The sequence below is a fragment of the Malaya genurostris genome, chromosome 1, assembly GCF_030247185.1.
Source record: "Malaya genurostris strain Urasoe2022 chromosome 1, Malgen_1.1, whole genome shotgun sequence".
Classification (NCBI taxonomy): domain Eukaryota; kingdom Metazoa; phylum Arthropoda; class Insecta; order Diptera; family Culicidae; genus Malaya; species Malaya genurostris.
Window position 1 is genome coordinate 26951869 of NC_080570.1, and position 24491 is coordinate 26976359.

At 38.7% G+C, this 24491-nt stretch overlaps 1 protein-coding gene and 1 non-coding gene across 2 annotated transcripts; both read right to left on the reverse strand.

The window, feature by feature from the left end:
* Positions 1 to 3254: 3254 nt before the first annotated feature.
* Positions 3255 to 4356, reverse strand: LOC131433196 (porimin-like). The gene has a single exon (XM_058600091.1). The coding sequence runs from the start codon at positions 4323 to 4325 to the stop codon at positions 3378 to 3380; it is 948 nt and encodes a 315-aa protein (XP_058456074.1). The 5' UTR covers positions 4326 to 4356; the 3' UTR covers positions 3255 to 3377.
* Positions 4357 to 7998: 3642 nt separating this feature from the next.
* Positions 7999 to 8070, reverse strand: Trnae-uuc (transfer RNA glutamic acid (anticodon UUC)). Its single transcript has one exon. It is a non-coding gene; the product is annotated as a tRNA-Glu (tRNA).
* Positions 8071 to 24491: the final 16421 nt, after the last annotated feature.

The following is a 24491-nucleotide window of genomic DNA, read 5'->3' on the forward strand; positions in this document are numbered from 1 at the left end:
GTTTACACTCTTCTCTAACCACTTGTGCAGTTGTTTATTCGTTTTCATTAGTTTGTTTCGAAATGCGTGGACTCTTAGCAGAACAACGTCGAAAAATTGTGTACAAATGGTGCACAGAACGTGGACTGTCACTGAAAAAGATAGCAAAAATGGAAGGAGTAAGTGAAAAGGTCCTGCTAACCCTCAGTTGGATAAACGTATACTGAAAGCGTTCGAGCAAAAGAAGGAGGTTTCAGTTCGGGATGTGGCCAAAAAAGTGGGCACTTCGAAGTCAAATGTTCTTCGTGCTAAAGAACGTTGGAATCTTCGTACATATAAGAAGCAGAAACAACCAAAACGTAGTCCGAAACAAGAAGCATCGATCAGGGTAAGGGTTCAAATACTGTACAATACGATTCTTGTTGGAAATTTAAACTGCATAATCATGGACGACGAAACCTACGTGAAACTCGATTACAAATCCTTGCCGGGACCACAATATTATGCGAGAAGGGCAAGCGTTAAACCAGTCCGAGATATTGATTGAAGTCGAAAAATTTGGTAAGAAAGCTATGGTCTGGCAAGCAATTTGTAGCTGCGGTAAGATTTCGAAACCCTTCATCACCACTGTTTCAATGAACAGCGAAATATACATCAAGGAATGTTTACAAAAACGACTTCTACCCATGATTCGAAGCCACAAGGATCCTGTTGTCTTCTGGCCAGATCTTGCTTCTTGCCACTACTCGAAATCAACGGTAGAATGGTATACTACAAAAAATGTCACTTTCGTCCCAAAAGACATGAATCCACCAAATTGTTCACAATTTCGACCAATTGAGGAATTTTAGGCATTAACGAAGGCACATCTTAAGAAACATGTCTCGGCAGCCGAAACCATTCAACAGTTCGAAAAAGATTGGTAAAAAATGTCAAAACTTGTCGCCATTTCATATATCAATAGATTGCATTTGATATCCGCTATATGTTTCAGAAGAAATCAATATCAACTTCACTGAAAATGAATCAAAAAAATTCGACATTTTCACAGAAATTTTAGAATATTAGAAGTATTCGAAGAATGCTAAATACAGATAAGCATTTTTGTACACCAATCGATTGAACTTGATACCAGCTATAATGTACGGGAAAAATAGTTTCAAATTTACTAAAGAAAATCCCAAAACTAGATTTTTGCAGAAATTTTAATATTAAAACAAATTTAAACCTGTTTGACTGTTAGCATGAAATTCATATCATATGATAGACGTAACACATGGATCAATAAGTCCCGAGACTAAAGCAGAGATGGCGCTCGTAGTAAACCAGCAACCACGTCTTTCTAGAGTACTAACCTTTGCTTGAAACGGGTCAAAATTTTAAGTCGATCCGACCAGAAACCGCTGAGTTATCGAGGTTGGAGTAAAGTCGTTTTGAAGTTTGTTTAAAAAATGGAAAAAAACTGAGTTTCGTGTTTTGATAAAACATTGTTTTTTAATGGGTAAAAACACCGTGCAAGCGAAACAATGGATTGAAAAATGTTATCCGGACTCTTGTCCATCAAAAGCAACGATTTGTCGGTGGTTCGCCGAGTTTAAACGTGGTCGTACCGACACAAATGACGCGGAACGCTCGGGTAGAACTATGGAAGCCGTTACACCGGAAAAATGTGAGTGAAGTGACAAAAATTATAATGAAAGATCGTAAAGTGAAGCTCCGTGAGATGGCTGAGATGACACAGATATCATATGGAAGTGTATTTACTATCCTTCATGAAAAATTAAGCACGAAAAAGGTTTTTTCCAAGTGGGTGCCGCGATTGCTTTCGATGGAACAAAAACAGGAACGGGCCACCCTGCCACAAGTCGATGAGAACAATGGCGAAATTGAACGAATTGGGCTTTGATCTACTTCCCCACCCCCATACTCGCCAGATTTAGCCCCCAGTGACTACTGGCTTTTTGCTGATCTTAAAAATTGCTCCAGGTAAAAGGATTTGGCTCAAATGAGGAGGTCATCGCTGAAACTGAAGCTTATTTTAAACCGAAAGATAATTTTTTTATAAACATGGTATTGAAAAATTAGAATGATGTTGGAACCATTGTACTATTGTAGGTGATTATGTTGATGAATAAAAAAAATTAGCAAAAAGAATGTTGTTTCCATTGTTAGTCTCGGGACTTATTGATCCATGTGTTAGTAAATTTTAGTTTTATCATGGTGAAAATTCGGCCATCTGAAACGTTCGCCCATCTTTAATTTTTAAGGGGGTTTGATAAAACTCACAAACTTAAAAAATTTGCAAAGAATTTTGTGGAATGATGTTTTTTGAAATTCGCGCGAAATCCGCGCCAAATCCGCGAAAGTCGCGAAAACCGCGAAAGTCGCGAAAACCGCGAAAGTCGCGAAAACCGCGAAATCCGCGCGACCGTAACAACCCTGCGATTACTCAAATTCAACAACTGGAACAATATATCAAAATTTGGGTAAAATTTACTCAGGCCATGAGTTTTCTCGAGTTATTCATACATTAGAGTAAGCGTTGAGTTTATCAAAACATTTGAGTGAAAAAAAATTAGTGCGTTTTCGTTCACGGAATATTCTTATCGAATTTCAGAATGCAAGAATAGGTCGCTTTTCATTTCCGTTTCTAGATCCGGTTTTTGAAACCAGGAATCTTCAATCATAGTTGTTTTCAATAGAAATTTTATGGTTTCAATTATGCTAAGTGAGACGTCCAACATAAGGATATCAAACTTATTCAATTTTGATTCCAAACCGCTCAAAAGGAAATCACTTTTTTGCGCAACTAGAAATTCATGTTTATAACTAACGAAAAAGAATTTCTTTATTTTGAGTGCAAGGAACTGAAACTTTGAGTTAAGCTCACTCAAATTGTGAAAAAATATTTTGTTCTTATTTTGAGTAAAAAAATACTCAAATTTTGACATTCTTGTACTTTAATACAAAACTGAGTGGATCAGTGGTAACTCAAGTTTAGAGTACGTGTACTTTTTGTAAATTTTAGCGGTGTGTTACTCAATTTTGAGTTATTTCTATTAGTTGTACATCCAATTAGCCAAAACCACTCCGTAGTACCTTAAATTATAAGACAGTTCTAGGTCGAGTTACGTGTTGAGAAACAATTGTAACAGGAAAATGTGCTCACGTTTTATGCCGAACCCAAATTTCTTCTCGTCATCGTTGTTCAAAATAAAAGCCAAAAGCATTTTATCTTTCAACATCCTACGCGTTCGTTATCTTAAACAGGACAATATACACAAGAATATGGGTAATTTCTACGAGCTACTTCTTATCGGCTAGATACAAGCAACAACAACAAAAAAATGACTATACTGTAGAACCAGTCTCCCGATACACGACTCTCACTTTCTACTCTAGAGTTTATTCAACCGACTTTTGTGCTTGGCTTTACTAATATCTCGAAAGTGAATCTCGTCCCGCTTCAGGTTGACATTCGAAGTCCTCGGATATTTGTGCGGCACTGAGCCCGGACTGTCGTTCCTGCAGAATAAACCATCACCGTAATCGTCAGCACCAACGGCGAGACTGTGCTGTTGTTGTTGTTGTTGTAAGCGATTTTTTAGCTGCTCTTGGAGTTTCCGGTGAATCGTGTTATCTAGCGGAGTCGGATGGTAGTTGTTGGCGTGATGATTGATGTTTTTAATCGGTTTTACAGGAAATTGTTCGGCGATCAATCGATTGATTTGACGACCACTGAAGTACAGATAAGCACCGCAGGCCGTCGAAAGAATGAACAAGGTGACGAAGACCCCGCTCAAGGCTATCCAGGCGGCATTGGCTCGAGATTTCATCAACGGAAGGGTCGTAGGTTCGACCTGTTCCGTCGAGCTGCTTGTTGGGTCCACTGGTAATTCGGTTGTCGTGGTTGTCACAGGAAATGCAGAAGATTGTGAAACAGTTGTTGTTGTTGTTGGCGTTAATGTGCTGGTAGTGGTGCTAACTGTTGTGCTTGTAGTAGCAGGCGTTGTCCGAATGGTAGTTGTGCTTGGCCTCACCGTCGTGGTTGTAGTCGTGGTTGGCCTCGACGTGGATGTTGTGGTCGTAGTTGGCGCTGATGTCGCCGTCGTCGAGGTGTAATACTCATCCAAATCCTTGCAGAACTGTTCTTCCACTAACGAATTGAACACGGTCACGTATTCAATCGCCACATTGGCATCAGCGCTCATGTCACATTCGATCTGTAACTTTGCCCGTTTGATTTCCCGTTCAACTTTCCCAACAAACATGCTCCATCCTGTAGTGACTGACGAAGAAGTCCAGCGTTGGACTGTTGCCGGAAGGGTACCTTCAAGGTCGTCCATATCCAATATACTGAGCGTGAGCGATGAGGCCGAGTAGAACAGGAGTTGAAAAATCAAGCGAATCTCGGTGAATTCATGCATGTAAAAGCTTTCGACCGTTTCGCAGCAACTGACACCGGGTGAAACGCTGCTCAGATAATACAGGACACCCGGACGGTAAGGCTGGAACACGACAGAGCTTGCATACGGAACTACCGAAAATTGTTGCCGTACAGTTCCGGAACACTCACGAATTTTGGTTTGGGGAACATCATTGAAATCTATTCTTTCACAGATTGCGTCCAATCCGTAGATTCTCGAAAATTGAGCAACCGTTATCACGAAAACAAACAACACTCGAAGCTTGACACTCATTTTGCACTTCCGAATCTCGACAAGTTCATTTCAAAACTGCCACTGCAATTTCGGTGTCCCAGTTTCATAAGGTTCCGAAGTCCCATTCATATCTCTTGTCTGATGACCCTTCCCGTGTTGCAGATCGTATCGGGCAGATAGCGTCAACTTGCCAACCGTCTACCAGCAGAGGGCGCGTGGAGCTTCATGTTAGAAAAAAAAACAAACAACACTACTAACAGTGTTACATCAGGCAAATAGCGGAACGTCAAATGCTCGGGCGATAAAATGTTCGAACGTCCAATCGAATGATAGCCTGCTTGTGCTCTGGAAGCTTATTCAATTGAAATAAAGTGCCACTCGGCACCGTTGCTGGATGCGGAAAGGTTTGCGGTAGGCATTCAGCGTATTTCATTTTCTTTTTTTTTTTTTTTTGATTCTCTCATCACCAGAAAGACTTTCTGTTTACACCGAGGGAAACGTGTTTCGCGGAGCTCGTGACCAACGCGTTCCCAGTTTTAAAAAATGTGGCATGCAATTTTGTCATACGTTAGCCAATTGAGTTCAGATATTTTTTTATGGTTTCATTTGGTTCAAAAAACTAGTGAACGTTGGTCTTATCGAAACGATAAGTTTGTGTATTGTTACAAGCTTTTTACTTGTGAACATTTCAGGTAAAAGATTCCTGTAAACGAGTTCAAGCACATCACAGAAAATCATGAACATGTAAAACAGCAATCGGCTACTGATTTCACAGCTAATTTATTTGAATTCAACTTTTTAAAACGAAATTTTCAGCGATGCTCTAGATTTCAGAAGATACGAATGGTTTTTTTGTGTGTTTCGCTTAGTGTCTATAATTCGGATGGGCAACGTTCGTGAGATAAAATATCGACAGTTCTCAGTCAAATGCAAATAGGCAAACGGTTTGTTCATGAAATTACCCAACGTTTCGGCCGTTTTGGATGGCATTTTTCAAGGAAAACAAAACAAAATGAATTGAACGTTTATATGAATTATCACAAGATCTTATCGTTATTGTCAGTCTCGTTGATTTCCAACGGTGGGATGTCTGTTACGGGAACGCATATAGAACGATCTTTGATAGGGTAAGGGCTCCCTACTTCATCTCATTTTTAAGGACGTCGCCTTCAAACCTCGATTTAGCCACTAAAATCACTATAACCATTTCATATTACTGCTTTATTCGCCTTGCTCCACATTGAGATTTGATTCACATTCCTTGGAAATCAAAATAATGTTCATAAAACAGCAAAAAACACTTATGAAATGTTCACTACTCTGCTCCTAATTTCATCTCAATGGATTTTTATCCATCCTATCGTTGATCCTTCATTCATCCTATAAATTAGCAATGGCGACAGGAATCAAAACGAAATATTCCACTATTACACTCTCATGTTCAAAATGTCAGAATTCTTCTTAAAAACGGCCTAATGCCAACTATGAGACAATATACGATATTTTTGGAATCAGTTTGAAATCATTTCAACGTTTAAAAATTTTTCAGTCGTTTCCGTTACCTTTCGCTTTAAACTTAAAATTTTACTGAAAAGTTAATTTGGTGAACTTTAAATAAAAACAAAACTGTGATTGTTACTATTTATTCATTAGCCCTTCTTAAAACAAAGTGTAGAGCCAGAGATGCCATTTATACAGATTTATATGTATTGTATAGATTTTTGCGTTCGCATACTGGTTTAAATCAAAGCACCGATTTTGTAAAGATTTCTTAAATTCAATACAGGTTTGTACAGGTTCATAGAAAGAAAGAAGTAAAAAAAATAGACTTTTCTCTCTGAGTATCTATTAGTATTTGATTGCAGTGATTCTTTAAAAGTTTATTAACAACGGAAAAATCACATGTTAAAGTGGAAATCTTTTATGTAGATAATTGATTATGAACACTGACAAACATTTATATTAAAATTTGGAACCAATTTGAACTGTTTGAAGCCAGATATTTTCATAGAATATGTATTACGTTGCATAGAAAGTCTATATCTGGTCTGTCTGTTTTCACTAATAAAATGATGTTAACTGATTTTATGAGTGAAAACAGATTTAATGCCAACTACTGAAAATATCTGGCATCTCTGTGCACAGCCGATGAAACACACACACTTCACAGCGTTATGTTGACGTATAGCGCAATGAAACCAGTGCTACTAGATTTGCCACAATGGTTATTTCAGTAGTATTTAACATGCTCTTCCTGGTGATATTCGAAGCCAAAACAGTTTTATTGAAATATTAATATCAATAATATAATTAAACTAATGTCACGGATACCAAAAAACATACTTTTTGATGAGATTTTGAAGAAGAAAAACAATTTTTGTTTTGTAACATTATGAGATAACTTGGCAACTTTGCGAAACCAAATGAGATGAAAACAAAGCGCAATCAAGTGAACTAAGTGAAAAACTTTCATCTCATATTTTTGAAGACTTTTATTGTTTGTCGGGTAGTTTTTGAAGTTTTAAATCGTTAATTAAACAAGTGGCAAGTGAACATTACTAATTATGAAGTCATACAGTATTCAATGGTAGTGTAATTGTGCGAAAAGTGATCATTGTTTTGAGACGAATCGATTAGTAGATAATCAGAAACATGACGAACTGTAAATCTTGCGACGAAAATGTGTCCTAAATTGAAAAGTGAGTTTATTTTAAATGAAAAAAACGATAACCGAAGAACTTAAAACCATTTCTTTCAATAGGAAAGTGTGACAATAGCTTTTATAATCATTTTAAAACATTTCACAGTTTGGTTCAGGTAGGTTTTAAAATATTATTCATGTTCAAAGTAATGAGGTGAAGGGATGAGATGGAAATAGGAGCTCAGATGAAATAGGAAGCCGTTACCCTATATGCGGAACTTTTCATCGGATAGCACTATGGTCACAGAGTTCGGTGTATGCACAAAGTGTGTGAAAAATTGGTTTGCTCAGGTGGGTATGATTGTTGTCTCCAATGACGATGAAAACGGGTTTGAATGGCCTAAAACTGGTTTCATTTGTTATTGCGCTTATCCCATGTGATAAATATGACTGCCACAATGACAATATGATTGAATGGCAAGTTTATTTTGTGAGTTACCTATTTTTTTTTTTTTTTCCATAAATACGTTTATTTCTTAAGGCAGTTTACATAAGTTTTTCTTCGCCGTAGCATCACTTTTACATAATATTCTTATCCTAATTTAATTCTAACATAGTCACAACGTTTTGAATTTATTAAAACATATTCTCTTATAGCTTAAATATCATCTTAGGTAACTCGTCATTAATTAAGAAATCTACTCGGAAAAAAAAATATTCCCATACCGGGAATCGAACCCGGGCCTTCTGGGTGAAAGCCAGATATCCTAGCCACTAGACCATATGGGATATGTAAAATGCTGATTTTGGTCATTCCGTCTACTTCCTTCCAGGTCGGGGCTCGAACATACGACAACTGGTTTGTAAGACCAGCGCCCTATGCATTGAACCGACAACCCGGACAGTGAGTTACCTAATGAAAAACAAAATTTACTGTTTACTACAGCAACTCGCTTCTACAAAGGAGATGGTGATTTACAGAGCCTGTACAAGAATGTTTTGACATTTAGAAAAAGATGAATGAGACAATTGGTTCTAGAAAAATATGCAAATAAGGTTTATTACAAAAATGGCATTGTCTATATGCTATTAACATAATTTGAATCAAGATATTATAATTTGTCAAGATATGTCGAAATAACGGTTCCTATTTTGAAGTAGGGGAAGGTAGAGAATTTAGAACCACTAGTCTCAGAAATCGATCTATACGAAACTTCTGTCATCGTATTATTTTGTTTAATTCTTTCATTACCAATCGAGCCAATCAGACGTATTTTGTGCTCTCTACTCTCGGTTGTTTTAAATCTTATGTTATTTCATTACAAAGTCATAAAAGAATGTTTTACATGAAAACATGTTCAAATAGTCTCAATTTGCAAAGTGGTTTAAAATTTCCTACGATTTTTCAAAGTAACAAAATCTATATGTATAAAAATGCAGAGATCATTCATTGTAATCGCATCACGTAAGAGCGGATGGACGGATTGAGATGCTTTTTTTTTCGTTTGATCAGTTTTTATCCCCACCGGGTTCGTACATCAAAAAAATTAGGAAAACTTACCGGAAAAGTGGGAAAAATCAATAAAGTTATTTTGTATGGACAATGGAATTTTCCACTGAAAAAGTCGCCAATGATTGCTAGATCTACAATTGATGTTTGGCGCGCAAGGAGATGCTCAGTATTTCGCCGTTGAATAAAGGAATACTAGATCGTTGGAAAATAGTTTGGCGCACAACGAGTAGTTTTGAGTGGAGATTTTACATGCATGATTGATTCGTCATTTGGAAACACGTGCCTAATAGGGTATCAAAATCATTACTTGCCAAATGACCTTATGGTAGAATGCACATGACTGTTTCAGCTATACCGTAAACAGAAGCAAAAGTTCTAATATATTTTACCAGTAGATGTAGTTAGATAAATAATGTTGGCCATCGTGGGCGTGAGTTGAACAAATCAAATAATGTAACGATTTTTTACGTATCAATGATAGGATTCTGCTGTTGAAATAATGAGTTCAGATGAAAATATTTTCCTGGAATTTAGCATGCTGAAGTTTGTTCAGCCGATTCGGGTAAGTTAGGATGCTATTCATGAAATTTCTGTATGAAATGTTCAAAACGACTAATGTAACAATGAGAGATTCTCTTTGTTCACTTTCTCTTTCGATTATTGCGAAACATTCCTGCTTTTTGTCGGTAATTTATTCAGTGCAGATTCAAAGATGATAGCTTTAGTTATTATTATCGGTAGTGTGAAGGATTGCTAAGAGTACCGTAATAATCCAAAGAAAAGTAAACAAAGAGAAGCTCTCATTGTTACATTCGTCGTTTCGAACATTTCATTCAGATTTGTAAGCAGCTTAAGCCAAATCATTTCATTTTTCGAACTTTTAATTACTTGACGAATTACCTTATGCAAATCATGAATATCATATCTGAAGGAGCAATCGTGGCATGTAAGAACCATTAGTTGTGAGATCTGCTGTTTTGTACACTGGCTTTAACGATAAAAAGAATACTGGTATAATCACTCCTCATGTTCACTCCGCTAGAACAGAATATTGATTCTCAGGACAGAATACTAAGCAAAACGATGTGGGGGCTCGACGAATGAAAGGCCTTTTGATACAATTCTTGTACGAATCCAGCGTTAATGTCAAAGTTAATGGACACAATATTTAATAAAAGGGAAATTTGAACTTTCGAATGTTCTACAATTTTTCATTTTATCGCTAATTCGTTAATCGAAAATTGATCCTGTCATTATCATGCTTCGAACATTCATCAAACACGACTAAGTAATATCACTAGCGGTGAAGCAGGTTATGGACAACCGTTCAAAACCAATTTATTACGTTCGATAATCCCTAAGGATTTGCTATTAAATTTTTAAACGTACAAGTAAGTCTTAACATGCAATGACAAACAACAAACCCCGAGGGCTGCTTTTGGAAATTTGTGGGATTAATTTAAAGTATTTATCTTGGTCATCTCTTGTCCATCCATCTGTTTATTTGTTTATTTTGGAGCAAAGGAAAAGCCCGCTGGAGTTGAGATTTTTATTCTCTTTCTCCAGTAGGCATAAAACCTTCTCATCTTTTGTATCAACAGATAACATTTGTCCAAATGATACATAACGAAATCTTAGATTACCCTTATTTAAATTACAAAGCTAACTAACAACAATTGATATCGTCTAATTATCTTAATAAAACTAGCGGGAAAGGATTCGAAGGAAACGGGTTTTGATGGAGTTACGAAATAAATTGAAATCAAATTCATCAGAGCAAGTATTGAATAAGCGAAACATACTCGAAAACGGTTCATTAAAGCCATAGTTAGTTCTAGCACGAGAAATTCTGAGAAAGGGATTAAACCGCAAATTACGCTGATGAATGTCAAAACTTAGCTGTTGTAGGAGATCTGAACAATCAATTCGACATTGGATGAGGTCCGCGACGAAAACAGCTTTCAGACAGATGGATTCAATGGATCTCTCCAGGGCAGGCGACGCAGCTTCAATGTGCAGCATATCAGTTTGGTAATATGGTGCCCAAACAACAACAGCATACTCCAGTGTAGAGCGAACTAGAGCGCAATATAACGATTTCAGGCAGTATATGTTATTGAAATTTTTTGAGATGCGAAAGATGAAACCTAGCATCTTTAATGCCTTAGAGAGGGTATATTCTATGTGATCTTTGAAACTAAGTTTTGAATCCAATAACACTACTAGATCCCTAATTGATGTCTCCCGTTTTAGTACAGCTTGCGAAATAGTGTAATCATACATGGTCGTGGTTCGTTTACAAGAGAAGGAGATAACGGAGCTTTTAGAGGCATTCATAACCATTCTGTCGACGTTGCACCAGTTAGAAAATACATCCAACTGTGACTGCAAGAAATTTGAGTCTTTCAGATCTTTGATGGGATGAAACAGATTGAAATCGTCGACGAATGATAGCTTCATACATTGCAATGCGAAATTCAGATCATTTAGATATAGCAGAAATATGAATGGTCCTTGATGGCTTCCCTGAGGAACGCCAGAGCTCACGATGAATGATGGAGTAACGCAGTCGCCAATTTTCACGGTCGTACTACGACCAGTCAGATATGATTCAATCCAATCCATCATCCCATATGTCAAACCTTTAGTTTGAGATAGATCTACAATCTCTGTTCAATACTCTGACTCGAAGGATGAGATGGCAATCGGTGCATTCGACAAACAAAAGCATTGAACATATCCACAATAATTCATGATGATATTTCTTCTTTTTGGGGACGAAGTTAATGCGTTGGATATGAATTTGTCGTAATTAGTTTATTGTAATCCAAGTAATCAGTAAAATAATGGAAAGGAACATTAACGTTTGACAACTCTGCTGTCCGAAAACATAAATTAAAAAAATAATTTCAGGCGAGACGAAGTTCGACGGGTCAGCTAGTTTAATATAATTTTAAAACTCTTACAGTTTTAAAATAAATTCGAATTTTATTTTCGGCAAAGGAATTTTGTTTCTAGTTTGGAAGGAATTTTGTTTCACGAATTTGGATAAGTTGTTAGTCAAGCACTAAAGTCCCATTTTTATGCGGTTTACCTTTATCATATAGAAAGGTTATGTAAACACTGTGAAAACAGACATTTCAACCGTGGTCCGGAGGACCGAGTTTCATATACCATACGACTCATCTCGACGAATCGAGTGAATGTCTGTGTGTATGTTTAAAAAATGTACACTCGATTTTCTCGGAGTTGGCTGGATTGACAAAGGTTACTGTTGAATTTTACCCGGATCAAAGTTCCTGTTCGGGAGTGACAGGATAAAATGTGCAAAAAAATGTAGGAAAAGAGCACAAGATTTCCTCAGAGATCGCTCATCCAATTTTCACAAACTTAAACTCAAATGAAACCCCACATAACACTACCAAATTTCATCTCGATACGACTTCCGAAATTACAGGCTGTGCTAGTTGCTGGTCAAACGAATCGATTTTAGCTACGCCGGTTCCGGAAATAGTAATCGAAAACTTTAAAACGGAACTCTTTTCATTTTCTAAGAAACAGCTAAGTAGATATATAACGTATATAAAAATAGACTGCTTTTTATCTTTATTCGGATCTCACTTTCGGTTCCGGAACTGGGTGAGATGAGTTTAAAATTTTAATCTGTCATTTGGAGCTGAAATGCCAAAAACGAAGAAATCCTGTTAACTCGATTTAGAACTGTTTGAAATTGAAAAGGTTATGCTAATGTATGCAGATACAAACTTGTTTGCTCCTATGCAATATTTATAGAAAAGTTTTCTGAAGAAGCACCACTAGGTGGGTTAAAACAGGTTTTTATACGAGTTGTAAGAGTTATGCGGCTTTTTAATGCAAATTTTAGAATTTATGCGGGTTTTCAATGATGCACGAATGTTTTTGTGCGGTTTTCCTGTTTCTTCTTAGAAATGCGCGGAAGATCAAGATCTTGGACCTTGCAAAAAAAAACTGGTTTCGAGATAACACCAGATCTCGATGCACTATGAATTTGTATGACATCTGGTAAAAATTCATTTTCTTAGATTTGCGAATTGAAATAGAATGGAGTAAGAAACTGTTTCTAAAGACAGAATTAGCGCGCTTAAACAAAATCATGCGCATCACTTACGCATCGTGGATTTTCCGGTAATTAGGTCCTCAGTTTCACACACTCCTGAAAAAATACGAATAATATGGTATAATAAATACCCAAGTACATCTCTAGCATCTGGAATTACTTCACAACTACTTTATGTTATTTGCGGCATAATAAGAAAAATTGAGAATGCAACTCTCATCAATTACAGCAGTCACGTACCCAGAGGGGGGCCCGAGGGGCCCTGGCCCCTCCCGAAATCAAAAACAGATATATAATTATTTAGAAGATCTCAGACATGTGTTACAGAAATAACAAGACAGCAAACGTAATGAAATGGAATATAATATCAGTTCTAGTGGAAAAGTTTGAAGTGTATGTTAAAAACAGCCGTAAAAGGCACACCGCGAATTAGGTACATAAGCAATCTTCAGTAACATTATTTTTTTATCTTTGGGCCCCTCCCGAAATGAAATCCTGGGTACAGGCCTGAATTACAGGATACTTTTTCTCCAATTTAAACTACTACCGAGCGAGGGATGTATCCGAGGTGGTTGCCCTACTCGGATTTATACAATTGGTAAACATTTGGATATAAAGTGAATACGTTTAAAGCAGAGAGGATGTCGGAGCGTCTGTACTCCATGTTAGGAGCGGTTTCAAACAGCGTCTGTTCTGGTATCCAGCGGCTGAGTATGAAATGCTGTATCCCGTCCAGCTAAATCCAAGGTGGCAACCTCACCAACGGGATCGTCCTAGTTGGGACGTTAAACAGAGCAAGCACGATGATCCTCCGGCGAGACAGGGGGTTGGCGCAGGCCTAATAAGCCGCCCGTAAAACACCTATTACGAATGATACAGGAGAGAATACGACCCGGAACAATCGGCATAGACCCACGCAACGAAAAAAGGACTACGATTGGAAACTTGGAACATGGAACTGCAAGTCGCTAGGTTTCGCAGGCTGCGACAGGATAATATACGACGAACTAAATCCTCGCAGCTTCGACGTCGTAGCGCTGCAGGAGCTTTGTTGGATGGGACACAAGGTATGGAAAAGCGGGCATCGAGCGGCTACCTTCTACCAAAGCTGTGGCACAACGAACGAGCTGGGAACTTGTAAGTGGGTTTTTTGTACTTACTGTTGAGCATGCAGACTTACCTTTGACTCTCTCGGGGGCTGTCTAACTAGCGTCTATCAGAGGTTAACTGCCGTGACATGCTGTTACTTTTCCGAGCACGTGGTTGCCGAAAGGGGGGGGGGGGGGAGAAGTTATTGTGAATATGCCGTATTGTCGATTTTACGGACGCCTGCGGCTCCGCGGCTCCGCGGCTTCCCTTGGCCGACGACTAGTAGTGGTAAGGGCCTTAGCACACGGACAGAACTCAATTTCGGGCCTCAGAATGCTCTGTCATTCCGGCCTCGTGGTTACACCGGTTTCGCTTCTTCTCCCAAGATTATGCACGAGTTTGGGACGGGCGATTATTGCGGGAACGGACACTAACCGCGCGGGGGCACTTTCTAATTCCGTAATCACTACCGAGAGGGTGATCAATCGACAATTATCGTCTATCTTTAATTCCAGCGGATCACGATACTAGCTCACGCCCGATACTCTTCGTCTTCTTCTTTGTACGACTCGCTCGACTTGGGACAACTGATCTTCACGTCTTATCTCGCTCGCGCCTCATCAAGAACAGAACGAACTCTCACCCCGAGATCGTCTCCCCCTCCGGCTTCTCATCGACTCCATCTCCTTTTCTACCTGTGATCGTTATCAGCGTTTGTGATGTTCCGGTTTTGGTAGCCGAATATCGCATGGGGTGTGCTCGGTAGCAACGTTGTTTGAAATGACAGTTAACTAAATTTAACAATACTAGGCCTTACTCCTATCGCATGAACTCAAATACATATATATTTTTATAATTAGAATATTAATATTAATTTGGGACATGGTAGCATGTTACAAACTGGCTTTATAGTGCTGGGCAAGATGCGTCAGCGAGTGATTGGGTGGCAGCCGATCAACGCTAGGATGTGTAAGTTGAGAATTAAAGGCCGTTTTTTCAATTACAGCATCATCAACGTGCACTGCCCACATGAAGGGAGACCCGAGGACGAGAAAGAAGCGTTCTACGTGCAGCTGGAACAAGCCTATGACGGCTGCCCACGCAGAGACGTAAAAATTGTCATCGGGGACATGAATGCCCAGGTAGGAAGAGAGGCAATGTACCGACCGGTAATCGGGCCGAACAGCCTGCATGCCGCATCGAATAACAACGGCCAACGGTGTGTCTACTTTGCGGCCTCCCGAGGAATGGTAGTCAGAAGCACCTTCTTTCCCCGCAAGGATATCCACAAAGCTACGTGGAGATCACCTGACCAACAGACCGAAAACCAAATCGATCACGTTTTGATCGACGGAAAATTTTTCTCGGACATCAACAATGTTCGCACCTACCGCAGTGCGAATATAGATTCGGACCACTACTTGGTTGCTGTATGCATGCACTCAAAACTTTCGACGGTGGCTACCCAACGTCGAAACCGAACGTCGCGGTTTAACATTGCGCGGCTCCGGGATACTGGAGTAGCCCAAGATTACGCGCAGCAGTTGGCAGTGGCACTACCAACGGAAGAGCAGCTTGGTGCAGCTACTCTTGAAGATGGCTGGAGAGACATCCGTTCTGCCATATGTAGCACTGCATCAGCAATGCTAGGTACGGCGGCTCCGAACGTGAGGAACGACTGGCTCGACGACGAATGTGAACAGTTAGTGGCCGAGAAGAATGCAGCTTGGGCGAGCAAGCTGCAACACCGGACGAGAGCAAACGAGGAGCGATACAGACAGGCGCGGAACAGACTAAACTCGGTATCCCGTAGAAAAAAGCGCCAACAGGAAGACCGAGATCGCGAAGCGATGGAACAGCTGTTCCGTGCTAATGACACAAGGAAGTTCTACGAGAAGGTGAACCGTTCGCGCAGAGGCCATGTGCCACAGGCCGATATGTGCAAGGACACCAACGGGGATCTTCTCACGAACGACTGTGAGGTGATCGAGAGGTGGCGGCAGTATTTCGACGAGCACCTCAATGGCGATGTGGCGGAATACGAAAGTAGCGGCGCGGTAACGAACTTGGGAACGCGTGCGGACCGATTGCAAACGAATTCGTGGGGCAATATCAGGCAGGATTTATGGGCGAACGCGCTACCACGGACCAAGTGTTCGCCATCCGCCAGGTGTTGCAAAAGTGCCGCGAATACAATGTGCCCACACATCACTTATTCATCGATTTCAAATCAGCCTACGACACAATCGATCGAGAACAGCTATGGAAAATCATGCACGACTACGGATTCCCGGACAAACTGATACGATTGGTCAAGGCTACGATGGATCGAGTGATGTGCGTTGTTCGAGTATCGGGGATAAACTCGAGTCCCTTCGAAACTCGCAGAGGGCTACGGCAAGGTGATGGCCTTTCGTGTCTGCTATTCAACATAGCTTTGGAGGGTGTGATAAGACGAGCGAGGATAGACACGAGTGGCACGATTTCAGAAAGTCCGTCCAGCTACTTGGTTTCGCTGATGATATTGACATTATTGCACGCAACTTTGAGAAGATGGAGGATACGTACATCGGACTAAAAGCTGAGGCCAAGCGCATCGGACTAGACATCAATGTGTCAAAGACAAAGTACATGAAAAGCAGGGGCTCGAGAGAAGATAACGTCAGCCACCCATTACGAGTTCTGATTGGTGGTGATGAAATCGAAATGGTCGACGAGTTCGTGTACTTGGGCTCACTGGTGACTGCCGATAATGACACCAGCAGAGAAATTCAGAGACGCATATTGTCAGGAAATCGTGCTTACTTTGGACTGCGCAGGACGCTTCGATCGAGCAAAATTCGCCGTCGTACGAAGTTAACTATCTACAAAACGCTGATTAGACCGGTTATCCTCTACGGGTACGAGTCCTGGACAATGCTTGCGGAGGATCAACGCGCACTAGGTGTTTTTGAACGGAAGGTGTTGCGAACCATCTTCGGCGGAGTGCGGATGGAAGACGGTACGTGGAGAAGGCGAATGAACATGAACTGCACCAGTTGCTGGGAGGACCAACCCTCGTCCAAACGGCCAAGGTCGGGCGGTTACGGTGGGCCGGGCATGTTGTTAGAATGTCGGAGAACAACCCGGTTAAAATGATCCTCGACAATGATCCGACCAGTATAAGAAGAAGAGACGCACAGCGGGCAAGATGGATCGATCAAATTGAGGACGACCTGCGGACCCTTCGCAGCTACCGAGGCTGGCGGCGAACAGCAATGAACCGAGTTGAATGGAGACGCCTCCTGTATACAGCAGAGACCCGCGTGGTCTACGACTGAAAGAGTAGTACGTTTAAAGCACACACACGGGTTTATGAAGTTTGAATTGATTAGGGTTGCACGAATACCATTTTGGAGTATAAAGTTTTCAGAACTGATAATCCGTACTCAGGCCCGTTCCCAGGGTTTCATTTAAAGAGGACACTGGTCTACTGATAAAAAAATAATATGTCTAACTGATGATTATTTATGTATCTAATTCTAGGCGTACCTTTAGTACCTTTTGTTTCTTCTAAGCGCGAGTGCAGATTCAAAACTACAAATCAATATACAAAACAACATCGTTACACCGAATTTCACAGAAAGGGTAATTTTTCCGAAAGGGTTTTTCAACTGAACATATCGTACAGAGCAATGATGCAATGTTGTTTACTGCCCGACGCTACGATCCGAGTGTGTTGGTTGATAATAACAATTGTATCTGCGTACACTGAAAATCGAGTTTGAGGAGAAATCGCTCATTGTCGAGCTCTTCTATACACAGAAAGAAATAATGAAATTTACACGAGATTTACACATGGAATAGATATGGGTTGAATCGAAATTTTGATTGAAAACCTTCATCGATGCAAAACTAAATTGAATTGCATAGAATTTTCAATGAATATAACTATATCTTTCAATTAACGCTTATTTTGCGATTAAATTGTATTGAAACGTACAGAATTGTAAAGTAATTTTATGTTTAATTACCTGCTCCAAATATGTGCATGAAAATAGATGTAAATTCACAAAATATTTTTATCTGTGTAAGCTACCCAAAATTAGACAGGGAAAAATTTAGCTCAATGTAATATAAATTCAATATGTGTCCAATATGTTCACAACTTTGTGTACATCAAAAGGCCAGCAAAGGTTTTTGGGCTTGTTCCGATATATTTTCGGATAAAGGATCTAAAGCATTACAAGCAGTTAGAACAGGAAGACAGCATAGCAGTATGTTTCACGTAAATTTCTGTTTTATATGATAGATGCTTTTTCTCACAGTGGTTTCAACGGAAATTTACAGTTTTTTGGAAAATGTTTTGAAAATGTTTATTCCTAGTATTCTGTTGTGTGCTACCACCCCAAAATTATAATTGAAAATACGCAATGTGTAAAAAGTTACAGCCATTTGAGGAGGATGCAATTTGAGTCCGTAGACCCTTATTAGATTTTCAAAGTGCGCAAATTAGTAAAACAATCTAGGAAAATGAAAATTTCCTTTGATGTGGGAACTGAAAACATTTAATATAAATTCATTCGCTTTATTTTTAATATGAACCACAGAGTGAGAATTATACTAGCAATATAAAACCTTTTATAATATTGAAAGGGCAATTTTTCCCTGCATCAATCAACGCTCGACAATTCTCTCGGTTCGTCTAGATATTTACACGCCCGTCTCCCGGGAACACATTTCAGCTGTCCTGTTTGCTATGTTGCGCGAAATATTATGTTCTCTGTCAGTAGCCCTCCACTGACCGTAATGGAAACAAAAGCAAAAAAGAAAAAAAGAAATCCCCAACAGCTTTTCCGGCCGACTGACTGGTGCTTTTCTCCTGCCCTCCTCCACCGGAAGTGCCACGTCGTCACGCTGGTGTTAGTGAAACTTTCAATTAGTTGCAAATTCTATTGCTTCTTCCGCCCCCACATCAGTACTTATAGCGGCAATCGCATGACAATTGGAGCTGCTGATATCAGCGTACCGAGCAGCAACTAGTGCCAGTGACAAACGGTACCGGATTAGAGGGACATTTTCTGTCTGTCTGTCTATCTGTATCTTCCTCACTGCAGCAGCAGCAGCAGCAGGTCACGTCATGACAAACTCAGAAGTATCGCTTCGCCCACTGAATAAGATTGATGTGACGGTTGTCTGTCAATTTCGTTTCCAATTTTTTTTTTCGTCGTATGTGAATTCGCTCCGGAAGTTGACTGTTCTCTCTGATGATGATTGTTTTCTGTTTCGAATTGAATGTGTATAGATTTTAGTTGGAGTTTCGGCCGACTGTTTTCTGCCAACCGGGAAGAGAATTGAAAATAATCATTTTTCCGCATCCCTGGTTCGACGCCATTCGAAAATTGCGGAGAAAACTGGTCCTGGCCGTATCTGGTCTTAGCGAGATTGTTCACTTTCACGGTTGAATTTCACCAGCAGATCCACCCCCGTTCGGTTTTCCTTCGAACTTATCCTCTTATGGCTAAAATATGCCTTCATCCTTCCGAACGGATTCATTTCTATTTACGGAACCAAGCACCGAAATCGTCGACTGTGCGGAACGATTTACGACCGGTTGGGAGAGGGGGGAGGGGGGAGGGGGAGGGGGTGATAGAATAACGTAATTTCGCAACAAATATTACATGTGAAGATAATCATCGGTTTGGATGGAGTATGGGAAGGAGAAAGATGTACCAAACTGATAATTGATATCAAACATATTATTTTATTTGTGGTCAGCATCAAACTATTCTCCGTTACAGTCATTCCCCACAGTTTACTTGGAAATTAAATTGTGTAAAAACAATTCTGATGATGAAAAGTATAACAAATAACTTAACATTGATGGTTTAGAAAACGGTGCAAATTGGACTATTCTCAAAAAAACGGTTGCCATACCTTCAGACGGACAAAAGCGAAGATGCGAAAAGAAATCTACCCGTCGCATAGTGGTTCGAATCAATAAAAACGTGGACATAAATCAGTAGCTGCCAAACCGTTCTTTTAATGAATATAGTTACTTTTAAGAAATTATTTACAAACATATACCAAGTAATTTGATTCTATCCCTAATTGTTCATGGCCTACTTTGACAAAAAATATAACCAAAACACTTTTTTTCAGAAGAGATAGAACATTTTTTTCTTCAACAAACTTTTAGAACTAATTAAAATTATAAAAAATAATTTACTTTGTCAAATATACCAAAAGTGTAGGTCGCACCGTTTCGGATATACAAAGCGTTTTTGTGGCAACCCTCTTAAAATCAATTTTTTATTATTATTATTTTTTTATTTTACTTGTTTCAAGTTATTTTTTTATGCATACTTTGTTTGGAATAATTGAAGAAAATAAAAAATCCCATATTTTTGTTGATAGGTTTGTTGTTTCCTGGCAAAGTTATACAACATTTTACCTTCTGTTTACCTATGATAAAACCTTACACCGAAGCGAAATATGCAACTTTATGCAGCTGGTTTTTACAAAATTTATAGGAAAACATATGTCCAATACTGTAAAAAAAATTCTAAGTGGAACTCGATGGAACTTGTTTTTTAGGCCATTCCAAAGTTAGTTTTAGTTATTGAATTATGACAATCCCCTTAAAACTAGTTTTCTAATCATAACTTGTTTCAAGTTATTTTTTTAGATATTTTGTTTGGAATAATTGTAGAAAATATAAAATCCCATAATTTTGTAGAAGGTAATGCATAGGTTTATTCTTTTCTGAAAAAGTTATACATCATTTTACCTATTTTTTATTTTACCTAGGAAACCTCGTACCAATGCGAAATATGCAACTCAATGCAGCAAATTTTTACAATACTTTTAGGAAATTATATTGCTAATCCAATTTATTTTATAATAAGAATATCCTGAGTACTATTCGTGTGACTCATTTTCACTATGGCCGTGCTGAAACCATGCATGATTAAGAAACGGAGGGTGTCACGCGTCTGCTATTTCTGTAACTCACTTTTGCAGTGAGCGTAGAGATGAGCCATTCGTTCCTGAGCTATTCCAGTGAATCGAATCTTTAAAAAGAGCTGATAGCTCACAGCTCTTTTTAAAAGAACCGCAGCTCACCAGTTCACCGCACCGGTAAGCAGGGATGCCAGGTTCACAGATTAATCTGTGTTTCGCAAATTTTTAACTTTTTGCACAGATTTAAAAAAAGGTACTAATTTTCACAGATTTCTGAAAATGGTCACAGATTTACACAGATTCTGAAATCGATCACAGATTTTTGAAATTGATCACAGTTTAGCAGGAAAAATTACAGAGCGTTAGGAAATAGTGAGACTTTTTTTTTGCTTACCAAAATGATTCGGATTAGTTATTATGGAAACGGGGAAACGTGCACAGATTTTGCACAGACAGGTTTTTGGCTTGATCACAGATTTTTTTAAAAAATGACCTCGCATCCCTGCTGGTAAGGTGGAAACAAGCTACAAGCTGAACGGATTTTCGGCTCTTGAAGAGCGAGTTATAAATGAGAAGAAATGTGTGCATGAGCTTTTGTTCGTTTTTCCAAATGTGTATTTATCCTTCTTTAACAGATTGAATGAGCCTTTTCGGATTTCGATATTTCACACCCACTTTGAAAAGGCCTAAAAGAATTGCATCAAGTTCCACTTAGATATTTTATAATATTGTTAATTGTTAAAGTAAACAAAACAAAAATCCCAACAATTTGCTTAAGTTGCGCGTGCAAGCATAAGCATGTTTATGCGTGTTTACGCGTACTTTGTAGTAGATACTTAGGTAATAGAGGTAGATTCTACGTAGATAAATCCAAAAAAAAAATGTTTTTAAAATAAAGTGAATATATCTCAACAAATAATTTTTTTACACTAATTTTATTTTCAGCAAAAATACTTCAAATATTTTTTTCTTCATAATTTTTTTGTGAAAAAAAAATTATTTTTATTCGAAATTGGTGCTACCCCCTTGACAAAAATTAAGGTGTCACTTTCAAAAGAAGCGTAATATAATCTTGTAAAACTTCGTCGAAGACACGTTAGCTCTTAAAAATCAGTGAAAGTCAGTACAGACTTTTGACCGTCTTTTTCCAGTTTTGGACCACTGTGCGTCGGTTCCAAAATTGACAGAACAGCACGAGTGACACATGATAAGGGCAAATGTCAAAATGAGTGGAAATCCGGTCGTGGATTGTCGAGCATGTCTCGCAGCCGTAATCTAAAAAGGCAGATAGCTTTCACACCCTAATCACCGGTGTTTCCGGGGGGGGTGAATAATGGAAAACCATAATAACGTTTTTATACGGATTAATCAATTTTCAATATAAATCCCATCATTTGGATAATCGTTAACAACTTGATATGACAACTAACCTTTATTTTTCGCATGGCGAAATTCCCATGTCAGTAGTTTTAACATGTCGGTAAGTTTCTATAATTAGTAATCTCTGTATAGCTTATTAATATTGTATGGGCAGCTACCCACTGTACATGTTATTCAAATTTGTAGGTTGGAATAGGGTCGAATGAACCTACGGAAACAATTCTGTGTTGTGTGTGGGAAAGGGTATTATGGAATGAAATCCATCCGGAAGGGTTTGCGGAGACTTTGACTAAATTTATAATGCATTATCTCATTCCGACGAACACCCACCTGGCTCTTGTTTAATTAGCTAAGTTTGATAGTAGCTTCTGGTTGGATAGCTACCACAGGAAACGAGTGTCTCGCTTTCGATACGAAGCTGTTTAAATGTACTGACATTTGAAATCATCAAAATTCGTATAGTTTTGAAGTAAAGTTCAGTTCGAATAAATTTACTGGTTCAGGGTTGTTCTTTTTATCTTGATTCAGATCTTTCTCATTCATGAGTAACTTGTTCTAAGCGTGTAGTTCAATCTTCGCTAATTTTGTATGCAATCAAAAAGAAAACAAACATTATAATGCGCGTAAATTTGCCTCTCAAACGGAATTGTTATATGTTTAGATAAAAGCTAAAAGGCTGTTATTCACTCATTACAAGCTGAACTCTGGCTAGCAATCGAAAACATCGCTCCAGTCGTAACTTTTAGTGCGTATCAATCGATTTGACGACATTGTTTTCGGGTCATCGTCGGGTGGCGATTAAGATTGATGGAGAGTCCTCTTGGTTTTACGGTTAGTTCGGGCGTTTACGGTTCGATCAATATCGAGCGAAACATTACATCCAGAGCACACGTCGCTACTGCTTCGTTTGTGATAGATGTCCGATGTCCAATTCACAACAGTTAAAATTGTGCTTCTGATGATCCGTTCCAACTGGAATTCGGACGACTATCAGGGGCATTTGTTTTTGATTAATTGCCAATGGAATGGAATTACGTTCGTCAGTAGCTAGGAAACACCAGCCAAATAGAGTGAGGATTAGGATGATTGCCTATGTAGGCAAAAACTATACACGATACACGAGAGAACTTGCTTGATATCCCATTTAATTTAATGTCAACGGCTGGCTGACCGGACGAATTATGAATTTACATTTTGAAAATGCTCTAAATCGATGCAAGCTGTAACTGACTTTATATGGAAACAAAACCAAAAGCCACTACGAAACGTGCCCGAGGGAACCGCAATATTACGGGGCCCCTAAACATGAGAATTAAAAAAAATTGTGAGCAAGGGAATATCATCAAATCAATTTTAATTATAAATTTTAAACAAACAATTCGCAAGCCTGATCTGTTTCGTTTTTGCCTTTCTCTATAGAAAGGTATTAGAATTGCTGGAAATTTAGTGTCATCTCAAAAAAAAATTTTTTTTTGAAAAAATCAACTTTCTGTGACTTAGAAAAATTTTGATATTTTAGTCCCAAAAAGTCGATTTAAAAAAAAAGTCGATTGTCCCAAAAAGTCGATTTGAAAAAAAAAATTTTTTTCGAGAAGATACTAAATCTCGACGTTTCATGCAATTCTAAGCCTTTTGGCATCAAAAATTTTTTTTCGATTTCGAAAATTTCATGTACTCCTTCCTATGGTGATTTTTCAAGATATATGAAAATTCCACTAAGTGGACGGAGAAGGGTTTTTTTTAGATTAGCATCACTGTTCTCATACAAATAGGCAACGCAAATGTCAAGCACTAGTTTGGAAAAATGATGCTGACTGTGTGACATAAAAACTGAAGCATGCTTTTGTGAACTACTCGAATCAATCTGAATCAATTGGTGTCAAAATTAGTATCCAAAATTATTTAATAAAAGTATGAAACATATTTTCATGAGACTGTTATGAAAGAAGAGAAAGGCATTATCACACCACTAGGTGGATTAAGAAGGGGTTTTTGATATTTTGTTTTGTTATGAAGAATAAAAAAACAATTTTGAACCTTTGAATTTCCGGGTGCCCTGGAAAATTCCGGGCCCGGGGGGATTCCTACCTTCCTACCCTCTCGGCGTCACGGTCTCAGAAACAATTTCTACTCTTTTTTTTATTTAAAAAGTATTTTTATTCAGGCCTATTTGCGTACAAGCTTTACGTG